A 21,823-nucleotide genomic window follows, 5' to 3' on the forward strand; every position below is an offset into this window, starting at 1 on the left:
AATTTCATCTATCCTTTAACATTTTTCTCTACTAGTTTGATTCATCTACAGCATAGGGAAAAACATGTTTCTGTGTGCATATTCTCTGGGTAGATTACTTTTGCACGTTTGTCAGCAAGTTTCTGCATGCTTAAGTATATTAGTATGTTAGCTAATGTTCCCACAACTCATGTATTGGCCCTTAAAAAGTAAGCCTTATATTTGCTAGTAGAACTTGATCACTGCCTTCTCAGAGACAGCAACATTTGCCTGTTGATAATTCTGAGTGAGGAACTAGTCTGGGGGAAGTCTTAGCTGAGTAAGTGGAAATTCAACACCTGTCATAGTCCCTTGACTTCATAATGGCACTGTTATCATGGTGAGTTTGTGGGAAGACACAACTGATTCAGTCTGACAGCTCAATTTCTCTGAAAAGGGCTTAGTTAAATTTGATTTTAAAAAAAATGACTATTCAACTTAGTAAAAGATTAGGGTGTTATGTATTTAATTTTTCCCTTGTTAATTTTCTCTGGGTTTAAGAGAGCAGAATTGTTTTACTGAGGAATCAAAGGAGATTAAAAGCAGCCCAAGGGAAGGGGCAAGGTTGTGTATCTAGAAACATGCCTGGGGAAGGACAAGGAGAAATGGGACTTGGAACTGAGGTGCAGCCCATCCTTAAGATGCAGTGCATCTTGCCCCAGAAGGTTCCTTTGGTCCTGCTATCTGAAGGTGACTCCTTTATGTTCTGTTTCTTCTTTCTTACACTGGAATTCGATGTCTGCCTGCCCACCCTGGACTTTGAAAGTAGAACAGCATTGAGATTTTAGTTTGTGCCTTGTAGCCTGGATTTAATCCTGGCAACCCCCCTTGTGCACTTCTGTCACTGGTACTATTCAGACCTCAAACACAGCACCTCTGTGTTATTAAGTATTTTCACTCCTTGTGAGATCTGCAGCCTTTCTGCAATCACATTTCCCTGTGATCTTGCAGGAGTTGTCAACCCCTGCAGTGTCTGCCTGATAACCTGACATCCCAATACAGCAACCTGCTTCTTATTCTCTTCTACTGTTTCATTGACTCAATAAACAGCTCTTGTTGCTGAAGAAAGGGAGTCCCATTCACCCATTGCCATTTTTCTTACTCTCTGGGGACAAAAAAAGTACATATTCTGCATTAATAGATTTGGTCTGGAATAAAATTTACATTTTTTTGTTCTGGAAGCTAGGTGAACAATGCTTCACTCTTGGGTGACATAATATTGACATAATCAACTGAGTTAAATAACCAGTTAACGTGGAGGTGAAGCTAGACATAGCCTGATGATTTTTTTAAAATTAAAATTTAAAAAGTTGTTGTTTAATTAAAAGTTGTTTAATTCAAGTTTAAAGTTGTAAAAAATACTCTGTTATAATATACTAAGATAGTTGCCTCTTTTTTTCTGTCCAAATCAATTTGCTGAACCACTCTGAAATTTGGTGGAATATCCATTTATTTTCAGTCTAATCATGTAGCTGCTTAGCATTAGCAGTCATTCTTTAGTTGGTAGCAACCTGAGGTGCTGAAAATGCAATTTATTCTTAGCGCAAGATGTAACATCTTTCTGCAGACTATCCATCAAAAACATTGATTTTCTTATCTAAATATATATAAATATATAAGTCTTATATATTTTCTTAACATATCTTTATATATATTTAGATATATATAATCTAAAGATGTTTTCATTATTGTGTGTGTATACACTCATGTACGTGTACACACCTTACACATGTATGTAAAAATACATGTATTCTTGTTATATATACACATACATTTTCTCACTAACATAAGGAAGAATGAATGAGTTTTGTACTTTGGATTGCTAAGAATTTCTATGGTACCAGCTACAGTTACTGTGGTTATATGAATGCTAGAACAATTGTAGTAGCTGACAGCAGTGGCTTTTTTTTAAGTGAAGGCTTATATGTTTAAATGAAACATTGCTTGCCCCTTTAACACTTGTGACTGATAACTAAATTATCATAGATCCAGATGTTGGAGCAAAAGGTGAAGCGATTATCAGAAGAACTGAATTGCCAAAGACAAAATGCTGAGAGCGCTCGTCAGTCTTTAGAACAGAAAATAAAGGCAAAGGAAAAGGAATACCAACAGGTAAGGCAAAGAGAACTTGTTAACTTTGACTTCCTGTGGAGATGAAATCAATTGGCTGATGCTGTGTATCTGATTTTCTGTTAGTTGGAATCACATTTGACAGAGAGGGAGAAGTTGCAAAGGTAATTGAAAAAATGGAAAACAAACACTGCAATAGTGGGGAAAGGCTGTTGGAGAAGTGCAGGATTGGGTTGGTATTCACCAGACAATAGAGAATGTGTTTGAGAGATGGAATGAGATAGAAATCCATGAGAAACTAGGCTCCATTTTTCATAAAATTATGTATATGTGAGCTTGAACTTAGTAACCAATTCAATTATTTCTGTGGAATTTGAGTTAATTTTGCATGCATTTTACACAGAAGAAAATAATTTCTTTAGGATTGCATCTCTATTATTCTAATTTTGGTTCATGCTCTGAAGATGTTAATATAGCCAATTAGTATGAATGTCTTTAATTTCCTTCATCATGCCAGCTCTTGCAGAGAGAAAAAGTGTAGCACTATCCCAGGATTTCTTCTGGAATGAAGTTATATTTAGTATTAACAGCATTAACACTGATTTGGATTAGGGCTAAACTCTTTGTATTTTTCTTTTTAAGCTTAATAATGTGATCTATGTTAGCAAATCCAAGACTCAGATTCAGAAGTGATAGTGCTATTTCAGATGGGCTTTAACTTTGCTTTATGAATTGAATATAAAGAGATTGCCCTGAGGAAGGCTGCTTGTTGTATTAAGTGTTTAACCTGAAACCTTTTCTCTAAGGTATGGCCAGATAGATAAAATAATTGACAGAGGAGTTCTGGTGGGGTAGCCAATAAAAGGTGCTGTTACCAGCACTCTTGAGTGAAAAAGTGATTTTTACAAAGTCTGTTAGTCTAGGTGATACCTCAGGATCTCAGATTAATTCTGAATCTTGTCTAGAATTGGTAAATTGGGGCAACTATCTTTGTATTTGAGTAGTTGTAACATCACTGTATTAATCAGAAGATGGATTGGAGGCCTCTGAACCTCCTGTCCTGGTTTTTCCTTTTGTCAGTTAGCTAAAAAAGGCCCTCAGATTAACATGTAAAACCACATACTGCCATTCTAAGTTGTTCAGCAAGGCCCTTAATTGAGAACTGTCTTTTCCTGCAATGGTTAGAATCTGTGAGCTGTTACATGTTCTTAAAATGCTTGTTTAATGTTAATTTATTTATAATATTCTGTCAAGTCCTGTTTAAAGGCTCTGTATTACATTGTCTTGCAACAAAATTTGTGCAGTATTTTGGGAAAAAAAACAACCTTATAGTACAGTAAGTAATAGCAGAGATGAACCTGCCTACTTGTACTCTAAAGTAATTCTTGTGTGAAATTTACCTTCAGTTGGAAAAATTTTAACACTGTTTCTTTCATTAGTTTTAGATTCATTTTTCCCTTTGTGCAACAAGAATGTTACAGTAATTAAGTTCTTAAGCAGATGACATAAATTGGGTTAATGTCATTCTTGCTTATGTGGCATTTGCCTCATAAATCAAAGCTAGGTTGAAATTGTTGTTTCTTGTGTAAGACAAGTGTCCCTGACCAGGCAGTACTTGCTGTTAAAAGTCAGCTAGTTCTGAAGTAACAGAAATAGAGACTTGTTGTGGTCTTGTGTTTATTTCTTTGCTTCTCTGCCCCTGTTTTCTAGGAGCTCTCTTGTCAGCAGCGTTCCTTGCAAACACTGGATCAGCAGTGCAACCAGATAAGAAACAAACTGAATCAGGAGCTACAGCAAGCCAAAAGTGACTTCAATGTTCTGCAGGCAGAATTTGACAAAGTAGGCTATTTTTAGAATTAAAATTCTACTAGAATGCTATTGAGTTGTCTCAACAGCACTGCCTTAATTTAAAAGGCAAAGCAAAAAATAATTGTGTTATCTTGTATTAATGTTTTTTCAGTATTTATTATATGTTTTGTATTTACCATTTGGTATTTCTTGCCAAAATACTATGTATTTAAATGAATTAAAGGCTTTTAAATGTTTGTGGCTAGTCCCCTCCTCACAGGGAAGGAGATGTAAATGCAGACAGTGCAGGTAAAATAAATTTGAGAAAGGAGCAGCTAAGGTTGATCCCAAGACACTTTACATAAAATAAAAAAAAAAAAAAAACCAAACAAATCATGCAGAGGTGTAGTTTGACAGTAGAGCTACTGACCAACAGGAAAAACAGTCCTATTTTCATAAATCCTGGCCATGTGATCCTGGAGACAGCTGATAGATGAGATAAAAGAGCAAAGAAAATATTACATTTAAATTAGCATATGTGTATACAGAACCAAGTGTTTGCTATTAGTTTAATTCCCTGAACTGATTCTCCACAAAATCAGATGAGTGTCATGACTTGTGTAAGGAAGAAGGTCAGTATGAAGGAGCTCTTCCACAGCTTTGGCAGCAGCTAGCTGTTAAAACACATCAGTTGTCAAAAACTCCCAACTTAAATTAGGTTAGAAAGCAGCACAAGCCTTAGGGTGACCAGAAAAGAGGAATGTTTAAAAGCCTCCAAAAACTCTTGAGAACATTTCTCAAGCAGCAGAACTAACAGATTTTCTAAAAAGGGCCAAAAGTTCTTGAAAGTCATGTTGAGAAGCCTCATTTGTAGGCAGCCTAAACTGAAACATCATTTCTGAAACTGCCTACAGCTTTCTTGCTTGTTTTATTTTAGAAATATAGCTGTGGGACTACATTCAGTCAAAAGTTTTTTATTGGAGGCTTCTTTATTGTATACATATTCTTTCCTATATGCTTACCTAAAAATTGATTTGAGAGGACAATAAGTGCCTTTTACTTCCTTCTCAAAGAAAGGTAATTTATTACTTGATGACCTTTAATAGACTTTTTTTTTTTTTTTAACCCACTAGTATAATTTCCTTTTTTAGTCTGGAGTGTTTTAGGACTCTTTCTAAAGAGTTAAAACGCGTTCATTTTTATAAAATCTGTGTCAACAGAGCAGTAATTGCAGTTATGATCCAGTTTTCTAATTCACACAGCTTAGCAAAAGGGCAATTGTATTCCAGTCTCATTTCTGTCCTACAGATATCATTGGAGTGATGTAGCTGTAAGTTGGATGAAATAATCTTATTTTAGACAGTCTAGAAATGTGTGTATTTTAGAGACATCCCATTGTTTTGGTCAGAAGCAAAGGAAAGGCAATAAGCAGCTTTTCTCTAAACAACAGTAAAGCAACCCTTGGGCTCATGGTGGGCTAAAATAATGTAGTTGCATTTAGTAACAGAATGTTGCATTCAAGAAAGGGAGTTTAAAGCAAGAAGTTGTGATTACAATGTTGATTTTCCAGGTAATGGCAGCAAAGCAACGCTTGGAACACGACACCAGTGATCTCACCCAGAAGCTGTGCAGAGCAGAGCAGGCTTTATCAGCAGCCCAGGCTAAGGAAGCTGATCTGACAAGAAGCTTTCAGGTGAGCAATGCTGAGGAGTATTTGGCAGAATTGCCACCATAAATCTGCAATTTGTAAACACTTTAGAGCATTTGCTCACAATTGTGTTTTTCCCCATAAGAAGTCTTTTACTGACATAGTCCAGTAAAATTTTTAACTTATCCTAGTTGCAACAAAAAATGAGGCCTTCCCTAGCATTGTGGAAATTAGTGCAGTTTCTGGAGTTAGTTGTGTGGTTAGGATTCATTTCTGTAATGTTGATCTGATTCTAGTTCACATTGGACTTTTTTTAAAAAGAAAAATGTTGTGTTTCAAGTGATTCTTGCTTTTAGTTCTGAAACAAAAATAGAAGAACAATAAAATGTGTGTTTGATTTTTGAAAGTAAATTCTAGAATCATTGACTTTTGGACTTTGATTCATACTGTTAAACTCAGTGATTTTGTACAAATACTATATCCTCTAAAAAAAAAAAGCATCTCTCTTAGAATTAGACAGTCTAATGGATATATAGTGCTGGAAAAACTTTCTCCCAAATGAAGGTAAATTCAGAGAAGTTTCTGTATGCTGCCAAACTACCACACTCACACCTGCAGAACCCTTTCCACTTTAGACTCTCCTGTCTTCTCAATTATATTGTTTTGCTTTGGTGGCAACCAGATCAACTGCACTTGAAATTACAGTCACAGTTTTGCCACTAGAGACCTCTCAATGCCAACTTTAACTTTTATTTGGAGAATCAGCAGTAAATAGGAAAAACAGCTGGGTACCTATTTAATCCATGTCACACTTCAATTTTGTTAAACACTCTCATTTTGCTTGTTGCCAGTTGTCATCAGCAGATATAAAATAACTTGGTGTAGCCTCTGCCAAAAAATTATCTTTAAATTTCTCTGCAACAGTCTTAAGTAAAATAGTGGATTTTGTTCAGATCATCACAAACACTTGTATGGGTTTAGCATATTGTGAAAATTTGGGTACATTTCTTACTGATTCTGGTACATTACAATGTCTGAGAACATTCCCAGCTATTGGAATCTGGCTGTTGTTAGAACAGCACTTTGCATGGTTTTGGCCCAGCTTACTGGTGCTCTCTCATACATTGACTTGTTGAGCAAGTCCAGAGGAGGCCACCAAGGGGATGATCAGAGGGATGGAACACCTCTCCTACAAGAAAAGACAGACAGAATTGGGTTTGTCCAATCTGGAGAAGAAAAGGCTTTGGGGTGACCTAATTGTGGCCTTCCAGTCCCTGAAGAGAACCTACAAGAAAGATAGAGACTATTTACAAAAGCATGTAGTGACAGGACAAGGGGAAATGGTTTAAAACTGACAGATAGGAGGTTTAGATTAGATACTAGGAAAAAATTCTGTACCCAGTCTAGGAGAGGTCCCTGCCCATGGCAGGGAGGTTGGAACTAGATGACCTTTAAGGTCCTTTCCAACCCACTGTATGATTCTATGGGTATTGGGAATGTTTGCACCAAATAGAAATAATTTGACCTTTTAGCTGTTTTAATTCCTTAAGCTTGTTTGTTTTTCTTTCCACAGATCTTCCTAGGTTTTCTAATGAATGCTTTAGTTTAATTTGTGTACTTATATTGTATCTGTGCATGCAGCTTTAAATGCAAGGGATTTAGAGGCTTAAACTTCTTTGAAAATTTAACTGTGGATAGGGAAGGCAACTGTTAGCTACAGTGACAATTTTAATCATGTTCAGACAGTAATTTATGTTGTTGCAAAAACAACCCTTCCACGCCAGCAAGCTTTTAATTTTTTTCATTCAAATCTTGCCATTTCTTGAGCTTGGCTCTTGTGAGTTGATGCTCATCCTGATAGTAGTAAATGCATGAATAAATGACAGTCTGTTTCCATTTGGGCCATGTCAGTTCTGTGCCATCTCTTGTCCAGAGCACAGCAGTTTGGAGAACACAGACGAGTCTATTTTAAAGAACTTTTATTTGGTTTCTTGGGTGCAATGTAGTTATGTGGTTGTTTTGGTGCTGGTGATAGTGTGGGGGTTTTTTTTGCTTGTTTGGTGTTTTTTTTTTAAACCAATTTATTGGAAAGAAAGTGCTGTTAATTGCAAAGCAACCATCTGAAAGCATAAGCACTTCTAAATAAAATTTGACCAGTGCAAAGAGAACTTGTCTCTACATGAGATGACAGGTGAAATCTTATCTACACATTTCATGTTAATTCTGATGCCATTGCAGGGATTTGTTTACCAAGCTGCTTTGGGAAAGTAGCCTGACTTAATCAGCTCAGATTTTGTAGGATCTGTCCTGTCCCATCTCTTACTGTGAAGTAATGTGAAGCTGTTTGTTCTATGCTAATGAGGAACGTACTGACTACATCAACTGGCAGCATCTCTCAGATGCTGTCAGTTAGTTAAGAATAAAATATTCAGCTTATGTTTCTAAGCAGTGCTTAGGAACACAGGCATAGATGCCCAAAGTCTTAACAGGACCAACGGAATATCTTTACTTTGATTTAAATGATCTGAGTCCATTGATCTCCTTATCAATTTACATGAAATATGGCCTTATTTGGTTTTGATTTAGGAAGTGAAGCAGGAGAAAAATCTTCTCAACTGTCAACTTGAAAAGAAATCACAAGAGATCCACCAGCTTGAAGAAGAACTAAATAAGATCAAGCAATCTCTAAAGCAAAGCCAAAATTTTGCAGAAGAGATGAAAAGTGAGTTATGATTTTAAATTTACAGAACTCTTTGTGGAGTTTCATTGTGAATTAAGTCAAAAGTTTCTGCTGGGGAATATGATTAGTGTTTTTTAAAAACATTGAGTTTGTTGCTGATGAAAAGAAGATTTTTTTTTCTGTGAACATGTACAGTTCCTGAAGATAATCTGTTTTGAAATTAATCAAAGTGTATTGAACTTATCAGCAAGTTTGTTTTCATAGAACCTATTTTAAATAGAAAACTTCTGTTTTATAGTTCCTTTATGGAAAGCTGACTATATGTAGTGCCTGAAAGCCTAAAGTAATATTAACATCCTTCATTCAGTGATATAACAAAACAGAAATGCTTTGCAGTAGAATGAGAATTGAAAGTAGTAAAAGTAAATAGTAACACCTCATCTAGAAAGTTATCAGTAGACTTGCCAATATTGACTGGCAAAGATTTGATGGCATTTTCTTCTACAGATAAGAATGCTGTTCAGGAAGTGGAGCTGAAGTTACTGGAAGAGAAATTTAAAAGGCAAGAGAGCTCACTTGCACTGGAGAACCTGAAAATAGCTTTAGCTGACATGGAGAAGCAACAAGAGTCTACCCGAGGTCTCATCAAGGAGAAAGACAATCATATTAAAGAACAAGATTGTAAAATAAGTAAGATGGAGGGAGAATCAGAAACTTTGCAGAGACTCCTTGGACTAAAGCAGAGAGAATGTGAAGAATTGCAAAAAGAGGCTACTGTATTTTCTCAATGGAAAAATGAAGCAGATCATCTTATAAATAAACTGAAGTCTGAAAAGGAAGGGATGCTGGCTCATATTAATGACTTGGAGAGTTCCCTTCAAAGTCAGCAAAGCAAAAATCATGAGCATAGTGAGAAACTTAGAATGATGCAAACTGAAAGTGACAGGAAATCCACGGAGATTAGAGAACTTAAATATATGTTGGAATGTAAAAGTGCAGAATTAGAAGAACAAAAAAAAGCTTTTGATGAACTTAAGCAGAAAGCAGAATGTTCTGATAAAAAATACTGCAAAGAGATAGAAAATATGTCCTGTAAAATTGTCCAGCTCACCAACCAAGTTGCTGAAGTAGAAGAGAAGTTACAGTTGTCAGCAAGTGAAGGACTGCAAAGGGAGCAGTGCTATCATGACCTGCTTGGTGAATATGAAAAAATCTGTTGTCTTGTTAAAGCAAAAGATACTTCAGAAATTACAGAAGAGGGAGAAGTTAATTTACAAAGCAGACAGGATAAGACTCCTCTAGATAATATGCAATTTGCAGCAACTAACTCCAGCATTGAGGATCATGGGTGTGCAAGACCTCCTCTAGAAGTGGGAAAAACTAAGGATCTGGCCAATTTACAAGAGCAGATCTCTTTTCTTGAGAGTTCTTTAGTGGCTCAAAAGCAGCTGAATTCAAATCAGCAGCAGCAGTATGAAGACTTACTGCAAATAAAGAGTGAAACAGAGCAAAGGCTATTTGCAGTAGAACAGATGTACAACAGCTTCATGGCAGAAACCAAGCAGCACATCAGTAACTTGCAAGCAGATATTTCAGCACGTCAGGGATTTGTTGAAAAAACTTCAGCTATTCTTGAGGAAAAGGACATGCAACTCCAGACTCTGAATAAAATATTAGAAAACCGACAAGTTGAGCTTCAGGATTTAAAGATCAATAATAAGTTGCTTGAGGATTCTCTAAGACAGCTGAAGCTCATGTCTGAAAAATGGGATTCAGAGAAGAAGGACATGTCTTCAATGATTTGCTCATACAGTAAAAAAATTGATGAACTTACTGAAGAAAATACAGCCCTTAGGGATTTAAGCAGTGCTTTAAAGCAAGAACAAATAACTTTACTGGAGGCAAATAAAAATATTTATGATAGCTTAAAGGAAAGAGAAGAAATAATTTCTGAAATGTCTGGAAAACATGAGGAGGAAAGACAGCATATTGAATCAAGAACTGAAGAAATCAAAACAGAGCTTGAAGTTTTGCAGGCAAAGTATAAATCAGTAGAAGAAGAAAATGGAAAAATTATGAACATTCTGAGAGAGCAGACAATTGAATTAGATGAAAAAAAAGCAAAATTAGAACGAGAGAAACAGGTACTTAGTGAGAACAAAGAGATCTTGCATAAACTAATAGCCTCAGAAGAAATGAAAAAGGATTTGGTTCATGAACTTCAACAACTGCAGTCAGAATTTTCCAACATCCAACCTGTGCCTTCTCTGGAATTTGACTGTTTAAGCCAGGAAAAATTAAATGTCAGGACAATGCAAAATACAACACAAGAGAAATGTGGCCTTGTGTTTCAAGAAAAGGAGCAACAGGGGAATGAACCAGCAAAAAATGATCCTCTAATGTGCAGTGTAAATTGTGAACAGAGACTCTGTTCAGAACACTTGAGAAAGTCAATGGAAGAAAAGGACATTGAGCTGAATAAATACCAGGTTAAACTTGAGCTTCTTCAAATGGATTTTGAGGATAGTGAGCTCTCTCTAGAGAACTGCAGGTTAGAAGTGATGCAGCTGGAGGCTGCTTTAAAACGTATGGAGGCAGAACTTGAGAAAAGCCTGAGACAGAAAGAGAGACTAGAGCAAGAGCTACTGTCAGTTAAAGAACTGAAAACTGCTGATTCTCCTCCTACACTGTTAGAGGAAGATGGCTGCTCATTGGAGTATAATTGTGGTGACATTTCCCAGGATTGTGGCAAAAGAGGAATAGATGAAAGTTCTTCATCAGTGTTGCTGGCATGCTCTTTGCAGGTAACAATAGACCAGCTGAGTGAGCTTGAGAAAATGTGTGAGAGGCTGCAGAATGAAAACACTGCATTAGCCTCTGGATTCAAAGATGCAAAAACCAATGGTACCATAGGTATTAGTAAAGTGGAAGAAGAGAAAGAAGATATAATTAATGCAGATAGCAATTTAAAAGCTGAGAAGGCTGTTCTTCCTGATGAACTTATGGATCAAAGTGATAACAGTGATCTGAGAATGTGTTCTGATAATAAGGAAATGTCCTTCAGACTTAAAGACTGCAATTCTTCTGACTACGAAGATTTAAAATTGTCCAGCAAAGAAGTTAAGGTACACTTTGCAGAGGTAAGAGAGAAGCTTTTGACTTTCCAGAATGAGCACCTAAAATTATATGAACAGCACTGTAGTATGAGCTCAAAGATATGTGAGCTGCAGTCTTGTATTGAAATACTGAAAGCAGAAAATTCTTCATTGTCAGCAAGTCAGAGCAGTGCTCATGTAGGTTCTGTGCAAGTGTCACTGTCATCCATCCATGATGACACGCTGCCTAAATTAGATGAAACTAAGGCCACAGATTCTTCCTCAGACCTTTCTATAAATCCCTGTCTGTTAGAAGTAAGTGATTCTCATAACAGTGGCTCATGCAAATGGACAGAGGAAATTAATCAGACAGACAGTTCTGTAGAAGTAATTTCAGAGGATGCAGCAGAAGTTTTGGTTGAAAAGTGTCATAATGATCACAGTTTGGACTCTGTTAGAGAGCTCAGGAGTATTACTCCAAGAAAATCTAACCTTGAAAATAGAATTGAAGAACTTGAGATGCTCTGTCAGACATATGAGAAGGCTATCAAGGTGCTTGAAGATCAGTTTCATGTTCAAGAGAATATGAAAAATGAGGAAATACAAGAGCTGAAAGAAGTTATACTTTCTGAAAGGAAAGAAATAGATCATCTCAAACAGCAAAATCTGTCTGAAAAGGAAGAATGGCAGCAGAAGCTGAATAATATGACTATGGAGATGGAGTGCAAACTGGCAGCAGAAAGAAAACAAACTGAGAATCTCTCTTTGGAACTGGAAGCAGCAAGATTCCAACTACAGGTCCTTGATTTAAGTTCTCATTCATTGCTGTGCACAGATATTGAAAATGTAAGTAATTGTTGTCATGCAAATAAGTTTTATATAAGTCCTTTTACTTGTGGTCACAAAAATAGAATTTTTGCAATAAAATCTGTTTAAAATTGTGCCCCACAGAAGCAGTACTATCATTTGGAAAAAGAAAAATAATCCATACTTGAGCAGTAATCTTTATCCCTTTAGTGATACTAATAACAGTTCACTTTGTCATGTAGACACCTATTTTCCCAAAATACAGAAGGATGTGGTATCTTTGCGCATAGTCTTTCAGCAAATTTATCTGCAATTTCTCCCACAATACCTGTAAAATCTTTTGGCCAAAGATATGTGTATAAGTAAGTACCAATCATTCCTGTAAGAAAGGAGACTGTGAAGTTGGGAGAGATGTTATCTATTTTTCAGATAAGAACAGGAAATTTTATAAGCTTAAGAAAAGTTTCAAAACTTACCTTGTTTTTTCTTATATGTATTCTTCCCCCTCCTGTGTTTTTTTGTTTGTTTTTTTAATTCTTAGCCCTTGCAGAACATAGAACAAGAAAACCATAGACCTTATAAACTGGAAGTGCCTGTTGAAAACTCAGCTCTGAAAAGCAATAATCTTAAAATATTCCCCATTGACAAAAGGGCTGCAGGAGATGCCTCTCCGTGTGAAAATGAAACTGAGACTGCTGAAGCAAGATTAATGGAAGATTACACTGAGAAAATTTCTGGAGAACATGACTATAAAAATAAGTCAGGAGAAATAACTAGCCCCTCAGACCATTCCAGTGTGTTGTCATTTTCCAGCAGTAGGGTTTTGAGTGCTGGGTATTTCTGTGAAAATCAAATAACCACTGAAATGCTTCAGGAAGAGGCAAAACATCACACTGCTGAAAATTTGAAGCTGATCTATGAGACAGAAAAAAAGCCAAACCATGTTGATTTAAAAATTAAACTTGAGCAGTCAGACTCAGAGATGAACTTCCAGGACGTGCAAATAATTTCAAATAGCTCAACTATTGCAGAACTGGAGGAAGCAATTGTAGCTGTTAAGGAAGAAAACTGTGGCATAAAGGAAAAACACAGATCAGTTTCTGTCAATAAGCAGGAATTATCTCTTCAAATACTCTCATTAGAAAAAGAACCTGAGAACCTAAAGTCTGAGCTGGAGATATGTAAAGTTGGATCACCTAATACAACAGACATGTTTGATGTGGAAATGACCAAGAGAGTGGGTCAGGAACAATTTCTTGCAGCTGAAAATGAACAGGGGAGTCCAAAATCTGAGCAAGTTAATACTGAGAACCATGCCTTGTTCATAGAGTGTGACATTGAAATGCTTCAGGCAAAATGTCAGCAATTAGAAAGGGAGAGGGAAATTCATCTGAAAACTATTTCTAGCTTTCAAGAGCACCTTGTTTCAGTCACAGCTGAAAGAAACTACATTGGCCAAGAACTAAGTATTTTGTCTGAAAGCAAAAAAGAGCTGGATCAAAACTATCAAAAGCTACAAGAGAAATTAAAAGAATTAGAGTCAACTAAAATGGATTCTACTGGATTCATTAGAAGGTTAGAGGAGGAAGTGAGGACACAAGCAAATATGCTTGAGGCTGCAAAATTGGATGCAAATCAGCTATCCAATGAAAAAGACTATCTTCTTCAGAAGCTGCAAAGTTTAGAAAATGATGCTGTATCTTTCACCTTAGAAAAAGAAAAATTCCAGAATGAAGCAGCAGATTCAAAGAAAGAAAAAGAGCTGATTGCAAGAGAGTTGGAAATGATGCAGCATAAATTAGGTTCATCAGAAATGGAAAATTCAAAGCTTTCCAAATCTTTGGAAGGCCTGTTAATGGAAAAAGGAGAACTTGCTGCAAGGCTCGGCGCAGCACAGGAAGAAGCAGATCAACTGAGATGTGGAATTGAGAAGCTGAAAGTAAAAATTGAGTCTGATGAGAAGAAAAAACGTCACATTGCTGAAAAGCTGAGGGAGTATGAACGGAAAGCTGACTCTCTTCAGGATAAAATAGAGAGGCTTGAAAGGGAATTGGAGATGTCAGAGAAAAATCTAGAAGATACAATAATTGAGTTGGAGACTGCCAAAGCAGAGGCAGAAACATTAGCAACAGAAATGGAAGAGATGACTGAAAAGCTGAAGTGTTCTAACTTACAAATTGATGTCCTCACCTCAGAAAAAGAGTGTTTGGCTAAAGATTTAAAAGAAATGCAAGAAAGATTCCTTGAACTAGAGTCTTCCAATTTGACTACAGCAAAACAGTTGGAAGAAACGGAGGAAGAAAAGATACATATGAAAGATGAATTTGAAAATACTGTTGCATTGCTGAGATCTGAGCTCAAAGATATGAGTGACAAATTAGAGCTTTCGTGCAAGGAGGAAGCAGATGCTAGAGCAAAAGAGCAAGTCTTGATTAATCAGGTGGCTTTTCTTGAGCAAGATAAAATAATGCTGTTACAGGAAAGTCAGGAAATAAAAAATGAAAACATGAAATTAGGTCAAGCAAGGGAAGTACTTGTTCAAGAGTTGATGGATTGTAAACAGAAACTTGAAGAAAAGGTGCAGGAAAATGGTGCTCTTGAAAAGCAGGTGAAAGAAACAGAAGCACTGTGTTTGCAGCTGACTCACATGCAGCATGAACTTGAATGCTGGCACCAGGAAAAAGAGAGGCTGCAGAACTTGATTGCTGAGTTGAAGCTGAAGGAGCAACATTTTTCTGATGATGAAACCTCTCCGGATATCCTGAATGTTCTAAAAACATCTTATAAGGACCTTGAGAAGGAACTGGAATCTACAGTTTGTGAAAAGAACACTTTATGTAAAAAGGTAATATCATTTCCATTAGGGTAGATTTCCCTTTGTAGGAGCAAGGATAAAGTATCCCCTGGGTTTACCACTTCCTTAATAAATTAAATTAAAATAATTTTAACCTCAGACTTTTGCAGGAAACATCCTATTTTTAAAATTACTTTTCCATACAATCATAAATTTTCATTGAAGTTACAGAGCTTTAAAGCAGGGCATTGTTTTGCATAGGATGAATGAGAAAGTAGCTTCAAAGTAGACATAGAACTTTAAACAATCAAATAATGCAGGATAGTTTCCTTTTTCCTGTAGAAGAAAAGGAGGGAGAACAAATTGGTATTGGGTAACTGAATTTTTGTGTCAAGAATCAATAATTTGGAAGCTCCAAAGAAAATGGAGCAATAATATTGCACTTGCCATTTGACAACATCATTAACCAGTTGTGACTCTTGCTTAAAACTTGACCAAGTATGGGAACAAAATAATCTTAAAAATTCCTTTTTACATATTTTGAAGGTCATGACACATGTATTAAAAATAATTCTGGAAAATTTTCTTTCAGGTAAATGAACTAGCTGAAAGTCGATCTGAGCTGCAAGTCAAGCTAAATAATGCTGAACAGAAGATTGCCATATTACAGGAAGAAAGAAATAAGCTTGCTGAAGAAATGCAATGTGTTCAAGAACATTCAGAAAAGAACAAAGTGAGTTATTCTCTCTGCATTATTTCTGTGTTCAAAGCCAGATGTTCATGTACTCTAGCTGTGTGGAGGGTGGTCAAGTGTGTCTGTGACAATGTACAGTACTAGAGGTTATAGCTTCCAAATTTCAAAGAATCCAATGTTCTCTTCTGAGATAAAATGGTTACTTAATAGTTTTTTCTCTCTTCTTTCCATCCAAACCATGTTTTCTTGGTGTAAAGGCCACTGCTGGTTATTGAGACTTTTTTCAGTATTGAAAATTTCTCAACTATAGGCTTTCAATCATCAGATTGAGGAGGCAGATAGAAAATACAACATTTCTTGAAACTACTTAGTGCTTCAATGGTGCTAATTTAATTCAGGACATAGTAAAGAAAGAAACAGTTTTGGAGCCTTTGTTTTTAATTTGTTTATATTTAATCATTAGAGGCTATTTTATCATCTAGGCAACTTTAGGTCTTATTTGTGAACAATATAATGTCTTTGAATCAGTTTGTTATGTCCGACCTACTAACTTTATTTACAAAATTCTATAACCAGGGACTTATTTCTGTTGTGGAATTGAGAATTTTGAGTGGGATGGGAAAAGAACAGATATTTCTGCAGCTTTCAGAAATCCTAAATGGAAATCTAGACCAGCTGTCCAAGAGGTAGTTGAAAAAGTGGATAAAAATGCTTAGAAAGTTTTGTCATCTTAGAGGATGAGGAAGTGACCCTTAACCTCTCATGTCACTCTCAGAGGGAACAGCATTTGGAGAGGTTAAGCTTGGATTTTGGCAGTGCTGCTTGATTTAACACTGTTGGCAAACTTGCACTTCTTTTCTTTTAAGAGAACCTTCCTTTGCCTCCTGTCCTACCTTTTGATACTTTTGATTACAGTATGTTTAGCCATTGTTAAATATCTTTTTCTTACCAAGTTGTTTTTTGAAAATTCAAAGATACTTCAGATTTAAAGACTTTAATAGGTCAACTCTTTCTCCATTGAGGTAATTCCAAATTCCAAAGAATGTATTATTACTATTTACAGATTCAGCTGCATCTAACAACTTCAGAAAAAAATGAACTGGCCAGGAGTCTGGAGAAGGTCCAGAATCAACTACAAGAAAAAGAAAGTGAAATTAAAAGAGAAATATCAGAATACAAAGACAGACTACTTCAAGCAGAGAAAGAACATCAGGATGCTCTGATAGAAGCAAACCAAAAGGTAAATCAGAAAATAGGAAGAGTAGTGCTGTGAGTTTTTTATTCAGTTCTGTGTATTTTACAAAATTTTGCTGATCCTATTGCAAAAAAAATTTATCTTTGCTAACAACATTTCTAAAATCTATGTATATTTACCTTTGAACTCAGAGAGTGTTTTCTTAATGTCTTTCTATATATCAAGCTCTAAAAGGTGACTTTATCTCACAACTCAGTAAGCATTTAATCTATATAAAAATTCATTGGGACTATAACCTTCAAAAAGGGAAAGCAACAGTATGTTTAATTCAGGAAATAGTTGTTTTGGTAGGAAGAGGGAAGAAAGTTTAACCAGTTCAGGATATAAGGACAAATTTGTGGGAAATAAATTTGTCAGATGTGCTATATTCAAAGAGCCATAAACTTGAAATGTCTGTGAACCTGAGCTCAGTAGAACACAGGCAAATAACTTACTATAATAGTTTGTTAATAGTTTTCATTCTTATTAATATAAAGTAGATGTAAGAGCAAGTTATAGTAAAATATGAAGACTTTCTTCTGACAGACTTCTTAGAAGCAAGATGCTAATATTCAAAATATATACTTGAGAAAAATTGAGAGGGCAATTTTAAACTCCTCAAAACATAATTATTAAAATTGCTGTGGAATTCCTATGGGTTTGTGATATGCTGTTAGGTTCATCTTGAAAATGCAACTCAATGTCCTTTTTGGTATCATAGTAATTAGGCACATTTTCATTCTCTAGAATGAAGTGGAAATTGAGGCCTGTCATGAGAAGATTAGTTCACTGGAGAACTTTATCAGCTCACAAAGATTGGAAATTGAGCATTTGAAGTCAAATAAAGAGCAGCTAAATAATTCCCTTAAAGAAACTAATCAAGCCTTAGGAGAACTCTTAAAAACTAAGGTAAGAAAACCCCCTAATGTATTACTAATTACATGAGATTCCAGACACTGTGTAGTAAAATAAACATTGGATTGGGAACCAGTGCTCCAGAACTTTGGCTTGACTTTGGTACAGCCATTGTTTTGCTAGAGGACATAGAGCCTGGAGAAAACATTGTTACTATTGATGTACGTTAGAAAAATTCTGTTCTGTGAGCCATGACTGAGATCACCTGGAATTGGTTTCTCTGACCCTAAACACAGCAGTCTATTGACTACAGTGAACATTGCAGCTGAGCTAAAACGTGGTTAGAATTCACTCAAAGAGACTGCAGTGCCTCTGCTTTCTGTTTGTGAATTATTTTGATGGTAAAATGTATTGTGTTCTCTCTCTAAGCATTAATCTTGATAGATGGCTCTTGATTCAGCTTTTTGAGTTCCATTTTATATACAATACTCATTACAGCTATTAACTAGTGTAATTCTCTGACATAAGTGTTCTCAGGGATGCTGGAATATGAGCTCCACATATGGTAGCTACTGATAACTGGGAACAGTTGGTTTGCTTTTCAGTAGCACAGGTGAAACTTCACTGTTCATATACTGAACTTCTGTACCAATAATCCTATCCCTGCATTTTTCTTGTTTTATGGGTGGTTTTGGGGTTTTTTTGGTGCTGCTTCAGTCTGATTTCTGGCTCCAACTCTGTACTACCACTTTAGGAATTAGTGTCTCTCTAAATGCACACCTGAAGAAACAGTCTATTCAATTTACATGCAAGTAAACACTGAATTACAATATGCTCATCTTGATCAACAGCTCTTTATTCTTAGGGCCCTGCACTGTGGTGTTGATTTGGTTAATAAGAGTAGTCCAAGGATAAAGTCCTGTGGGATGTTGCCAGAAAATAGTACCTATGGTAGCATCAATGTAGCAGAGAAGGCTCCTAGCTGTGCTCTCTGTGTGGTATTTGCACACAGATTGGTACCAAACCAATGGGATGACAAAAGGCTCATGTTTGACATTGTGGAGAATTTCTTTGCTATAGGAAACAGTGTAAAGCATTGGAAGGGTTTGCCCAGAGAGGTGATTGAGTCACCACCCCTGAACTCAAGGTGGCCCTTAAAGCCATGGATTAGTTGTTACAGTGTTGTTTGTTCAAAGGTTGGTCTCAATGATCTTGGTGGTCTTTTCCAATGTCAGTGATTCTATTACTCCATTTGATATTATAATGTTTGAAAGGAGGAATTATGTTTCTGGTGAAATAACTAAATTTCTTATTTTTTAGGCTGATAATAGTAACATTATAATTCAGCTGAGGAAGGAAAATGAATATGCCCACAGTAAAGTGCAGATGTGGATGAAATCCTGTAAGCAGCTGGAACAGGAAAAGGAAATGTTGCAGAAACAACTAGCTGAACATGATGAGCTGCTAAAGAAGGAAAATCTGACTATGGCAAAGCATAATAAAGAAGGTAACTGAATCTAGATTGTCTTAATGCTTTCTTACTTGTGCATTAATATATAAAACTTTCTTGTTCCCTGAAATGTCTATTTGCATATGCTCTAGTAGAGAGCATGATTCTTAACTAGGATAAAAAATTACCAGTGCACATGTCAAACATTTTCAAAACATAGCTAATCTTTTTTTCTCTTAAAGTTGTTTCTCTTCTCAAAAACAACACCAGTTTCTGAATAAATATATTAAACATTACATTTTTGGTGTTAAAACTGATTTAAGGAAGGGATGCTTTTCTTATTAAGTTTTGTGTGCAAGTTTTTATCGTTTTCCAACAAGCTTTTCCCTCTGCTTCTCATGCTTTGCTCCTATTTTAGCTCACATCATAAGATGCACATGTATTGCAAATGATAATTAAACAAAGTTAAGGATGCAAATGAGGTATTCAGAAGTTACAAAATGAGAGGGAAAATCTTTCTTCATGCACTGGTCAAAGATTTGTTTTAAAATTTACACATTTGTTCTCTATTTAACAGGGAGAATGTCTATCATATTACTGAATTTGTTTCCCAGTGATTTTCTTTTTTTATAGTTGCAGTGTTACAAAATGTTAGAACATGTGCAATTAAAAGATATGTGACCATTGCATGATAATTTTTACATATGTATCTTTTATGGTAGTTATGTGAATAATCATGTTTTTCTTTGAAAGATGCTGATGATAATGCTATTACAGAAGAAATTAAGTTAAAATTGGAAGAATTGCAGGAATCTACAGAAGTGAAGACCAGAGAAGCAAATGAGAACTTGGAGAAATACTGCTCTCTAATTGTTAAATATCATAAACTAGAGGAAGCAAATGAGATGCTAAAAACACAAGTCGGTTTGTTGAGTACTCAGCTGAAACAGCGAGCGAGTGATGCTGCCAGCACTCCTTTGCTGAATTCACAGAAGTCATTAGCACAGAAGAGCAAACACTCTGTCAAAGACAGAAGGTCAGATGAAGATACCACTAAGCTTTCAAGTAAAAGGCAGAGATGTGAAGACAGCAGGAAAGGCAATGGAGAACCAAGATCTCCTGCTCCAGAGACTTCATTGAAAAAGAAAAGGAAGTGTGATATCTCTCAAAATCTGCAGGGCCGGGACAACACTGACTGTGAGCTGGATGGGCTTCCAGAAATAGTGCAGAAAGGTATTTATGTGCCTTGTAAAGGCAAATGGTCTCTGAGCACAGCAGGTGTGCTTTTCTGTTTTGTTTTGTTGAATGGCTTTTACTCTGAGTTGGACTGTGCAAACATTTTTGGTGCCAGTGATGGAAAGTGAAAGGAGTCAATGAGAGATGTGGCCAAGTTAGCTGTTGTGGAGCACTGGTATTAGACCAGCAGAACACATTTCTCTTGGATTAATAACTCCTATTCTGCTAGGAGTTAAATTATTGTGGCAGTCTTCCTGTGCTCCCATGACCTCACTCACAGGTATAGTGTGCAGTGAGGCAACTGGAGAGCACAAACTGGGGTGGAGTGGTGTCTGGAGGGAAGCCCAGGTGTGTTCCCCAAGTGTGCTTTTGCCTTCTTTCAAACCAATTAACATTGTGTTAATTTGTAAAACATTAAAGTGAGTAAAATTCCCTAAGTTGGAACTGACTTGCCCACAGTATGCAGTAAGGCATTAACATCTTTTTGAGAGTTTGCTTTCTATCTGCTCTGAATGCCATGAAATTAGGCAGCCTGCTATTCCATATATGGGTTTACTGCAGCAGGAGAAGGTGACTGAGAAGACTGCACAAATCAGGGCTTGAAAAATATCTCGTACGTTCAACCACCTATTAAGTTGTTCTTTATAATTAATATAATTGCCATTATTAAAGGACAAACCATAGGGATACTGAATAGCCTCAACTTTGATAGTCACTCCCAGACGTCAGGATTTCTAAAGCTAAACATGATTTACATTTCACTTTCTTACCAGCATTACTATATCTTCTAAAAATAGCCCAGTTCTGAGGACATTGTGCCAGTTTGTGTTTGACTTTTAGGCTAGATAGAGAAATAACAGAGAGTCTATAAATAAACAGTTTTACATAGAGATAAGTATTAAAAATCAAGACCATCATGTCACAGTATTGCGAAGTAACCAATACTGCCAAACACTTGTTAGATTTCTTTTTTTTTTTTTCCCTATAAAATTGCTCTTGTAATTCAATGGTTGTTCTGTTGTATCCAAGTTTTGCTTTTGACTTTAGGATATGTAAGATCTATTCAGCAGTCTTTGTTCCATTTTCTCCAATGGAACAAATCATTTATTTCGATCAGCTATTTTACTCCTATTGTGAAAAAATAAAACCATTAGAGGCAATGTGATTGCTTTAGCTGATTTTTACAGAAGCTGTTTATTTTTCAGGGTTTGCTGACATCCCCAGTGGCAAGGTCAGCCCTTACATTTTACGTAGAACAACGCTACACCTCAGATCCAGTCCCCGTCTGGCTTCCTCCAGTGAGAAAAAGCCTCTGCCTGCACAGGACACACAGAAGTGCAGACCAGAACATCTTGGTGAGCGCTGCTGTTTGACACCTGGTGGCAGCAAACCACAGAAGGTAACTTGGAAAAATTTTATCTGGGTATGAATGTCATAGGGAAGACTTAATGCAT

The 21,823-nt window shown here is 36.2% G+C and overlaps 1 protein-coding gene across 1 annotated transcript in view; it reads left to right on the forward strand.

The window, feature by feature from the left end:
- Positions 1-21,823, forward strand: part of CENPF (centromere protein F) — a 47,787-nt gene that overhangs the window by 22,180 nt on the left and 3,784 nt on the right. Inside the window, exons 8-19 of the mRNA XM_079298849.1 lie at positions 2,005-2,130; positions 3,799-3,927; positions 5,447-5,569; positions 8,111-8,246; positions 8,712-12,145; positions 12,657-14,951; positions 15,493-15,633; positions 16,658-16,834; positions 17,576-17,737; positions 19,004-19,190; positions 19,887-20,366; positions 21,575-21,768. Coding sequence (XP_079154975.1) covers positions 2,005-2,130; positions 3,799-3,927; positions 5,447-5,569; positions 8,111-8,246; positions 8,712-12,145; positions 12,657-14,951; positions 15,493-15,633; positions 16,658-16,834; positions 17,576-17,737; positions 19,004-19,190; positions 19,887-20,366; positions 21,575-21,768 — 7,584 coding nt within the window. The remainder of the gene's footprint in view (positions 1-2,004; positions 2,131-3,798; positions 3,928-5,446; positions 5,570-8,110; positions 8,247-8,711; positions 12,146-12,656; positions 14,952-15,492; positions 15,634-16,657; positions 16,835-17,575; positions 17,738-19,003; positions 19,191-19,886; positions 20,367-21,574; positions 21,769-21,823) is intronic.

This window comes from Erithacus rubecula (assembly GCF_903797595.1).
Source record: "Erithacus rubecula genome assembly, chromosome: 2".
NCBI classification, from domain to species: domain Eukaryota; kingdom Metazoa; phylum Chordata; class Aves; order Passeriformes; family Muscicapidae; genus Erithacus; species Erithacus rubecula.